The sequence below is a fragment of the Myotis brandtii genome, unplaced genomic scaffold, assembly GCF_000412655.1.
Source record: "Myotis brandtii unplaced genomic scaffold, ASM41265v1 scaffold627, whole genome shotgun sequence".
NCBI classification, from domain to species: domain Eukaryota; kingdom Metazoa; phylum Chordata; class Mammalia; order Chiroptera; family Vespertilionidae; genus Myotis; species Myotis brandtii.
In genome coordinates, this window is record NW_005370397.1 from 1735015 (window position 1) to 1745850 (window position 10836).

Below are 10836 nucleotides of genomic sequence, written 5' to 3' on the forward strand. Positions count from 1 at the left end.
AATGTTTTTAAATGACCATTTCACCCTTGATGTATGAATTTTAAATATAAACTACTTTTGACATGGCATCTACTTATGGGTTTACTTTATAAAATACCCACTTAAGCAATCAGACTTTCTTAATCAAAATAACTAGACAGTAAAAGATTTTGAGATTCTGATTGGAATTAAAGTAGACACCCACATTTCCCTGGCTAAAAAAGACAGTTTTAATTAACAAAACCTTGAAATTATTATGATGCTAACAATTGTGAGAAGAATTAAGGACTTACTCTGTTCTCACCCAAGAAAAAATTAATTGGAGAAAAAGAAATAACCCCCAAACTGTGTTTTAATGATAATCCCCAAATTACCTAGCTATCCACACTTTTCTCAACAGCATGATCCCCATAAGGTTGAAGAAGAGTTCACCTACATAAGCTCCCTTGGGCTAGACTCAATCCTCTTCCCTTTGCTGGGGCTGCATAAACCATGAAATTCCTAAGGCTTTCAAGTTCAGTCCCTCTCCTGCAAGGGTTTGGTGGAAGAAGGAATGGTCCTTGCATTTACCTTTTGGTAAGGGAAGGGGAGAAAAAGGAGGAGGTAGAAAGTAACAGAGAGATCTCCTGACCAAGAGGTAGAACATTACCACCCACCTAGACAATGACATTCCCCATTCCCCAAACATTCAATGAGATGACAGACTGGAAATACGCAGAAATGAGGATGCCCACTAACACCATGCCCACGAGTTTTTAAGCCTCCCAGCTAAAGGAATAGGGACTTTGTCCATCTATTTCACAGTGAATATGGACAACCATGACATTTTATGAGTTAAGAAACTTTCCAAATACTGTACAACCAAATTTCTATAAATAATTAAAATAGTTGCTTTTCCCCCTTCTTAAATTCAATTATCATATAAAAGTTGCCTGTCAATAATAGGAGAGAATTGGAATTTTTAGAAACCAAAGGTCATATTAAGTACCAAGAAAAAAATAAATCCTTCCTGGAGTATATCTGTCAATTCTCCCATAAGTACGCATGGGAAAAAAATCTATTTAACTATATTCAATTATTTTCAAATATATGCTCTGAATAGTTTCAATGTCATACTTGTCTTTGGAGTAGCCAGGATGTGCTTTCTTATGGCTAAAAGGACTTCCATTTGAACCAGATACTAAGCAAAAATTAAACTGTTAAAATTGTGACTTTTTTAACACAGCTTTTTGGTTTTGGTTCAGAAAAATAATTTCTCACTTAAAGGATGTATTCTTTTATAGGCCACAAAATATCTTGAAACACCTATCTTTATAAAGAGGTTTTTATATAACAATCAAATAAATGAATACATTAGGTAAGAACTATGGCTTAAAACCTAACTCAAAACAGAAAGACCGACAGAGAATTAAAAAATTAAAATTTTTTACATGAATTTTTTGAGTATCAGGAGAATCGTCAGAAATTGGAGGCTTTTCTTCTGGTAAGTCAACACTTTCTTTTAGTGCATCAACTTCTATTTCATGATCTTCTTCTAAATTCACTATTTCCTGGTCAAGCCTATGTTCAGAGATAACAGGACTTTCAGAGGTAACGAGCCCAGAGCTTCCGCTATCACCAAGGACATCGGCCATAGCTGAAAGAAAAATGAGAGTTCATCTTTCATATTTTAAACTGAAAAAATAATATATACACTATTTGGGAAGCAAACAGAGGGAAAAGGCTACCCTGCACTTTAGAATATTTCCTTGAAAAACTTTTATACTGCCAAAACTGATATACAAGGATTTACACATTAATCCTGTTTCTTTAGTATCTAATTACTCAGTTTAAACAATATATGTCCTGCCTGACTGGTGTGGCTTGGTGGTTGAGCGTCGACCTATGAACCAGGAGGTCACCACCGTTAAATTCCTGGTCAGGGAATATGCCCAGTTTGTGGGCTTGATCCCCAGTGTGGGCGTGCAGGAGGTAGCTGATCAATGATTCTCTCTCCTCATTGAAGTTTCTATCTCTCCCTCTCCCTTCTTCTCTGAAATCAATAAAAATATATTAAAAAAAAATACATATGGCCCTAACTGGTTTGGCTCAGTGGATAGAGTGTCGGCCTGTGGACTCAAGGGTCCCAGGTCTGATTCCAGTCAAGGGCATGTATGTTGGTTGCGGGCACATCCCCATTAGGGAGTGTGCAGGAGGCAGCTGATCAATGTTTCTCTCTTATCGATGTTTCTAACTCTCTATCCCTCTCCCTTCCTCTCTGTAAAAAAAATCAATAAAATATATTTTTTAAAAAAATACATGTGCTTTTCACAAGGATAAAACACATTAGATAAATTTTACATTTAAAAATCACCGCTTTTTCTCAAATGGAATATGATTTTTGTACTTATTGTAAAACATCAATATGATAAATGCTTTGAGGAGCTCAGATGTTTCTTACTAAATTAATCTGAAAATTATACTCACCAGTTTAGATAACCAGCTGTCCTTGTTGAGTAATTACAGAATTGAGGGATATGAAATCTGGGCTTTAACCAAGCTGTGAAAAGGACTACATAGATATCTTTCTTTTAGCAGAAAGCACCCAAATGGCCACAAATATACTTCACCACTTAAAAAATAATAACTTGGGGGTGGGCAGCTCATTAAAAATAAATTCTTCCTTATTCTTTCACCTTCCTCTTTGACAAAATTTTGTCATTAGTGCATGCAAGCCATATTTGGATTTAGTGTTTGTGAATGATACCAAATTCTAAATTAAAATATCAGTTAGTGTAGCCCTGGCCAGTGTCCTCAGTGGTTAAACTGCTGCCACATGCAATGAAGGGTCTCGGGTTCGATTCTCAGTCAAGGGCATGTACCTGGGTTGCAGGTTCATTCCCACCTTGGTCTGGTGTGGGAGGCAACCATTTGATGTGTCTCTCTCACATCGATTTTTCTCTCTCTCCCTTCCTCCCACTCTCTCTGAAAAGCAATGGAAAAAATATCCTTGGGTGAGGATAAACAACAACAACAAAAACAACCAACCAGGAAAAAGCATTTTTACACATTTCACAGATAATGGGTTAATATACAAAGACTGCTTATAAAAAAGTTTTTCACCAGTTTGGCAAAGAGGAATGGGAAAATACATTGCATGCTTCTTTCTATGCATGCTACCTTCTAATCATCAGTGTCTGAAAGCATAAACAACCAAGTATTAAAAATCTGTGCCTACTCCTTGACGTTGTTTAGGAATCCATGTTTAGGAATCTACCCAACAGAAACACTGATATATAATGTGCAAATATATACACACAAGAATATTCGTTGGAGAAATGAAACAGCAAAACAAAAATGGTGATCAGCTCAAATGTTCAACAATAAGTAATTAGTTAAGCATACCAGAGAACATCCATACTACCACATATATTATAACCATTAAAAAAGACAGGATTAATCTAAACTAATGACAACGAAAATTGTCTTAAGCATATTAAGTGGAAAAAATTTGCTTTTAAAAAAGTGTTAATTGTAACAGATACCATTTATTGAGCTTTTATTAACATTTAAAGCTATTAATATTTTACAGACAATGGATAGCCCAGTCTTATACACTGTAAGTGCAGAACTGAGTTACGAACCCAAGCAATCTGGTTCAAGCCTCTGTACTCTTTAGCGATCATATTTATCTCCCCTTCCTCTTTCAACGTGTGGGGGGAAATATGCATATGGAAAAAAATTTCAGGAAAAAGGAAGCTGCCCTATGTAGATATGAGTCCCAGAAGATTAAGAAGCAGGTATGCAGTCTGGCTGGATGTGGATTGGTAAATTAGATTGCTCTTCTTTGATGTTTTGAAGGAAAACAGTCCACAAAAAGCATTCTAAGATTTCCACTGTTAGAATCATAGAGTGCATTACAAGCAACCCACCGTTTTCATAGCTGATACACCTCAGACACCATACACACCAGAGATAAAAAATTGAGATAAATCTGGATAACAGATTCATTGGTTCTAAGAATAGATCTCTTTACCAAAACACCAAAATGAAATAATTCTAAGTCAAAATAATACACACATTTATCGTTACCTGCTCTAATTGTAGAGGTGCAGGTTTCAACTGATACTTCGTCTGAAATTGGTACCTTGGACTTCGGGGTGAGGATTTTCCTTTAGAAAAAGAAATACATATTTGACTGTGAGAAGATCCCATTTGCTCTAATATGCTTTAAATCCTACTCCCTTTCCTACTTGTCATATTGCTGATAAAAACCAAGGTTCAGAGAAATTAGTAAGTTCACTCTGAACTTCAATAAAATTTATGTGAATTTATGCTATTATTTGTTTCTCCCACTTTCCAATATTTCACTTTATTGGCAATAATGACATGGCCTTAAATTACAAGCAAAATGATTTTAAAATGTTGCTCGAAACAAATTGCACTTATACCAATTTTTAATTACTGGTGGCCATGTTTTCCAAATAAATCTGTCAAATATTATTGGACATTTCCTCTACTCTCAGGAGGAGGTTCAGTATTTTAATGCTAAGATTAAGGAATAACTCAGAATGGAAAACTAATGGGATCTGCATTATTTAATCCACTTGATAAAATTAAGTTTTGGAAATATGCTGACAGTGATCCTTCCTATTCTGAACTGGCCTCCTCCGCCAAACCCAACTAAAGCATGCTGATTTTTAAAAACGGGAAAGACACAATTATTAAAGTAAATTACGCATTTATTTATAGTTACATTTGTAAACTTACCTCAATCACAATGTTTATAGTAAGAATAAGAACCAACTAAATTTGTTTGTTTAAAAAGGAACTAGCTTGCCGAGAAGGAGAATATTCACCTAGCTCACTGAAGACTAAAGTTTCTTTTTTTTAAACATTTTTTTTCTTTATTAAGGTATTACATATGTGTCCTTCTCCCCCCAGTGCCCCTCCCCACCCCACCCACTCATGCCCTCACCCTCTGGTAAGACTAAAGTTTCTTATCATGTGAATGCTCTTTGCTTTGTGATTGTTATCCATCAAACCCATTTGCAGGAAATATTAGTTTTCATTAAATTAAAAAAATATTTGAATTAATAAAACAATCTGGATAATCCTTTCATATTATTTTCTCCCACTTTTTGCATGAAGGCTTGGCAAAGATCCCAGCTGATCAGGGTTTCTTGTTTCAGAAAAGAAGCACATGACCGAGTTGAATGTGTGAGAGGCCACTGTTATGATGCTGATCTCTGTAAGTGCTTTATGAAGTCACTCTTAGGACTTACAAAGCCATTTATAATGTTGTAAGTTATGTTTTATGTGGTTAAGCTTAGAAAATGTTACTACCTTTTCCACCCCATTTTCTTAAAAAAATTGATTTTGAGAGAGAAAACATTTATTTGTGATTCTACTTATTTATGCATTCATTAGTTGATTCTTGTATATGCCCTGACCGGGCTCGAACCTGCAACTTTGCGTATCGGTATGAGGCTCTTACCAACTGAGCTACTAGACCAGGGCTTCATACTACTTCTTAGTAATTGAAACTGCAACATTTTTGGAATCCTGTACAATGGTGTCATTGTTGTTATTAGTGCTGATGTGCAATGTGTCCAGTCTTGCAATGAAATAAGGAGCTGTGTCATAAGCTGAACCAATTCACTGATTAGTTCAGCTAACTTTCAACAAAGAAAGTGGTGTACTGATATATATATGTATGTATATATATATATATTTATATATCTATGTATATTAATCCTCACCTAAATGGTATGTTTATTGATTTTAGAGAGAAAGAGAGAGAAACATAGATCAGTTGCCTCCCATACATGCCCCAACGGGGTATCGAACCCGCAACCTTTTGGTGCATGGATGGGACAATACTCCAACCAACTAACCTACCTTGTGAAGGCTGTACTGATTGCTTATCTTGTTGTGGGCCATAAACTGTTTGGAAATGGGCATCAATCAGACCACACTTGAATAACACTGCCCTACATCATCTAGCACATCTCCTAAATGTGCAAGTGCTAAACGAAACTAAGTGGGAGCATAACACTTCATGTCACTAAAAAACAAAACTTGGCTCGAGTTTTGTATCCATCTAATGGTAGGGAACAAAACTGCTTCTGCACCATCTCCCGATGCTCACCTTGGTGCTATGGGAAACTCACCCCTGACCATCGGGAAACCACTGAGAACGGAAGGGACTGGGAATGAAACTCTTGGTCTTCCACAAGAATAGGACCACCAAAGACTATGAGTTCTACCTCAACCCATCAAGTATGTCTCTATATATTCAGGAAATGTTGGGTATTGTTCTAAGTTTTCATAAAACTACTAAATAGCACACAATTGTACAAATGAACTTCTTTCATAACAGAAAACATTACCAAATATAGAATGTCAAAAATGTAAGTAAGAGTTGACCTATGCATAGACTGTTTTACTGGTTCAGTTTCATTTAACATTAATATGTGAAATTTCCCCCTAAACACTTACCTTTCATGGGTTAATGGCACACAAAGAGAAGTGTCAACCCCTTGAATAGGGCTTGAGTGATTTAATACTGAAAGTGCTTCTTCTGCAACTAAGACAGCCTTTGTTTCTCCATCTTCTAAAGTGCCTGTAAACCACAGTTAAGAATATTTACAATGATCTGTGTTAATGTTTAGCAATTACTCATGGTCTGGGACTCTACTTTTCAACAAGTTGTCAGGTCTGCTCTCTGTATGTGTAGCTCGCTCCTTTGACATTAGACTGCCAACAACAGTTCCTTCTAATTCTGCGTCTAGCCCAAGAGCTTCCTCAACCCCTTTAATCTACCATTTCTCACTTTTGTCTTAACAGCCACTGCTACAAGTGTTTTAGATGCAATTCACTTAATCCTCAATATTCAAAGTGGCAGTACTATTATCCCCATTTTAAAGATGAAAAAACAAGCATATAGTTATACTGCTTATCCCAGATCACAAACCTAGTTAAGTAACTGAGCTAAGAGCCTAATACTTACCTTTCAAATTATTTTAGTGGAATACATTATATGAAAAGAGTAATGTAAACTTCCAGACATACGCTGTTATAAACAATACTAAATCCTGAGAGCAACTAATAAAGGCTTGTTTATTAAAGACATCACAGCCTGGCCAGTGTGGCTCAGTGGTTGACCATCAACCCATGAACGGTTTAATTCCCAGTCAGGGCACATGCCAGGGTTGTATGCTCAATCCCCAATAGGAGGCATGCAGGAGGCAGTCAATCGATGATTCCCTCTCATCACTGATGTTTCTATCTCTCTCTCCCTTCCTCTCTCTGAAATCAATAAACACATACTGGAAAAAAATGACATCATAGCCCAAACTTCACTGGACTCAGAAACCTTAGTTCAGCTCAGGCAGGAAATATTTCCCAAAAGAAATGGAAAAAAGTGACATCATAGCCCAAACTTCACTGGACTCAGAAACCCTAGTTCAGCTCAGGCAGGAAATATTTCCCAAAAGAAATCACTATGACCCAGATTTTCATAAAAGTACCTGGTTTTACAGATTTAAAAGTAGGAGTTACCTTTGAAGAAGCTTGATAAAACTGTGCAGGGTTCAGAAACAAAAAGAAAAGTTTTCTTGTCCACCAAGTCTACCCTTCCCTTTGCTGGTGGTCCCCTAGCTTATCACTGTCAAACCACAAGTGCTTGTTTGTTTTCACAGCCCCCTAGGCTCTAAATGACAGGGGAGCAGATGCCCATGTCCACTTTCCTCACCTCAACAACATCCAGCACACACACACTTGTTGCACATACATTAGGGGCTTAACATTTTTTTGATAGATGACTATAATAATAAAAGCATAATATGCTAATTAGACCGACGTCCTTCCAGACAACCTTCCGGACGAAGCCGGGGCTACGAGGGAAGCCCGGTCCCAGGTGCCAGAGGAAAGCCGATGCCGGCAGCGGGGGGAAGAAAGGCCTACTCTTGCACGAATTTTGTGCATGGGGCCTCTAGTGAAGACAATAAATTCGCGGGCCGTTGTACATTTATTTTGATCATCCAGTGATTATTTTGGAGGTAGGGATGGAGGAAGAGTAGAAAGAGCTTCCTGGTTCTAGAGCAGCTTTTTAGATTTGCTGGATAAGTTAAAAATTAATAGCAATCTCATCTAAAGTTAGTATTATTTCTCATAGCTATAAGGCCTTAAGTCAGACTGAGAGTTAACATTTCTTCCTTAAACATTACTGTTCTTCTCCCCTTCCCCCCAAAAAGGAACACAAGTACTTCTCCCCTCACATCTCATACCTATTGGAAGTGGAAAGAATAAGATGTGTTTATTGTGTCATGTCATTACTTAACCCCGATGCTTTTTTATCGTGAAAAAAATTCTATTACAAATGAGGGACATCAATAGCCATTTTGAATACTTGGAAATGAGTTCTTACCTGTTGGTTTCTCCAGGTCTAGAGGAGTTACTGATTCAAACACATCTTTATCATTGTCCTTCTCAGTCTTTTCAGCTGGATTAGTCATCAGTCCAGGGGAAGCACTGGCTGGCTTCGCAGCCATGACATGTTCAAACTCTCCTGGCGATGGGGCGTCTTGGTACTCCAGCGACTCGGTGGAAACATTGCTGTTTTCTTTGCTCACATCCAGTTTCTCCAAACTCCGTGAAGGAGTATTTTCTGACCTCACGTCCATTTCGTGATGGCCCATGTCAGGGCCATTCAGGGAAAAAGATGTCTTATCTTTGTTCGCCAGCCACTCTGTGTCTCCTGGAATCCCACATTTGTAGAAAGGTCTGGTCACAAATGCTTTTGTTTTGCTATCATCTGCAGCCTGTTAAGTAAAAGGTTTTGAAACATAATTTTACTAGTAAAAATCAGTCAATTCAAAGCTATTAATGCCAATCATTACCCACCCTTTCCATCTTAATCAAAATTCATGTATTCTAAATCCATTCTCTTCAGATACATGATTGAAGTTTAATGATTGTTAATGTTTCTCTAATTAAAAATCAGTATTTCCAAGACTTTAACAGGCAAGATGACAATAATCATCTATTGGGTTCCTATTAACAACCCACAGTGGAACTCTGAAGATATATCCTCCTAAATAGACAATCGATTAGGAACTTAATAAGAGAAGCAAAACAATACAGGTTAAAAAATAAACGAACATGGGCTAAAAACTAGGTCTTGGTTCTAGTCCCATTTCTGACACCAAATAGCTATTTGTCAGCAATTTATTTGGCGCTTTGTAAGCCCTACTTTTTCTGCCTGTAAATGATGGGTTTGCCTTCGGCAATATCCTAGTTTCTTTCTGAACTAATGTTTTCTGATTTCATGACTATCTGCAAGATTGTATACAAAAATCTATAGTGATATTATTAAAATGATATATCTAACTTTTTACTTGTGGGAACTGTCTTTTTGTTCCAAATATTATCAAACTTACTCCAGAAGTCCATTTTGTGGTCATGCCATCTTCCATGAATGAAATTCTAGTTTCTTTAAGTCGTAATGGAGGAGTAAGAGACCTTCCAGGTGACTGAGACGGAGACCCTAAAGGTGTTGATCGAAGACCAGACCTTAGGATGGATTGAGGAGTGAACTCGGCAAATCCAGAGGAAGTAATTGACATGGCCAAAGTTTTAGCTTTCTATGACAAAGAGTAAATGGAAACCCACCATTAGTGTCTATAACAGGCAGATACATAAGGATGGATAGGGTCAACTGAATCACAATGGTGGCCAAATTCTCATCTCAAATAAACACAAAATAAGTTTTATTATAGATTACTGGAAAGAAAATGTAAAATTCTATTCAGAGCATTCTATATGTAAGACTACAAAACATAAAAGTGCATCCATAATCAATCTAAAGGCCTTGGTTGTTCCAAGTATAAAGTCAACTTAAACAATAAAGTGCATAGATAAGAGAAATTATTTTACTATTGTTTAGAAAACTTTATACTTTAAAATATATTTTTATTTCAGAAATGGAGAGGGAGAGAGAGAGAGAAACATCAATGATGAGAGCTAATCATTGATTGGCTGCCTCCTGCACACCCCCTACTGGGGATCCAGCCCGCAACTCGGGCAGGTGCCCTTGATCAGAATCAAACCCGGGACCCTTTAGTCTGCAGGCTGATGCTCTATCCACTGTGCCAAACCGGCTAGGGCTGTTTAGAAAACTTTAGATCAGCGATTCTCAACCTGTGAGTCACGACCCCTTTGGCGGTTGAACGACCCTTTCACAGGGGTCGCCTAAGACCATCCTGCATATCAGATATTTACATTACAATTCATAACAGTAGCAACATTACAGTTATGAAGTAGCAACGAAAATAATTTTATGGTTGGGTCACAACGTGAGGAACTGTATTTAAAGGGCCAGAAGGTTGAGAACTACTGCTTTAGATAAAAGAGATAGTGTCAATGAACAGAACCTAGCTTAATTATAGCAATCTAATCTAAATTAATGAGACTGACATTAAGAATCCAACAGTACCTAAATTATTTATAAAAATTATAATGAATAAAAATAATTAGCATAGAAAATATTTACTAGAAATAATCCCTTCACTTAACTTCTCTAAAGAACTAGTGAACAAATTATCCCCAATTAAATCTGTTACAAGATTATATTGATTTTTTTTCCTAGACTGTTTTTGGCAGCAGGGACAAAATTATCTTGATTTTATTTCATTTAAACCTAGCTGTAGACAATATAAAATTTGATTGTTTTTTTTTGAAGAAAAAATGTTAGAAATACTGTACTGGATATTAAATATCAAGAATTTAATAGTCTTAGTAATCCTTTTCAACTTACTTTAGGATAAGCATTTACCGAAGTATCTTTTACTCAATTTGAAAAATAAAGAAATTCCC

General features: G+C 36.7%; 1 protein-coding gene across 1 annotated transcript in view; it reads right to left on the bottom strand.

Moving 5' to 3' along the window:
* Positions 1 to 10836, bottom strand: part of AHCTF1 (AT hook containing transcription factor 1) — a 61300-nt gene that overhangs the window by 10527 nt on the left and 39937 nt on the right. The window contains exons 28-32 of the mRNA XM_014528255.1: positions 9402 to 9605; positions 8390 to 8783; positions 6460 to 6583; positions 4051 to 4130; positions 1410 to 1615 (exon numbers count right to left, since the gene is read on the bottom strand). Of these exons, the coding sequence (XP_014383741.1) occupies positions 1410 to 1615; positions 4051 to 4130; positions 6460 to 6583; positions 8390 to 8783; positions 9402 to 9605 (1008 nt within the window). The remainder of the gene's footprint in view (positions 1 to 1409; positions 1616 to 4050; positions 4131 to 6459; positions 6584 to 8389; positions 8784 to 9401; positions 9606 to 10836) is intronic.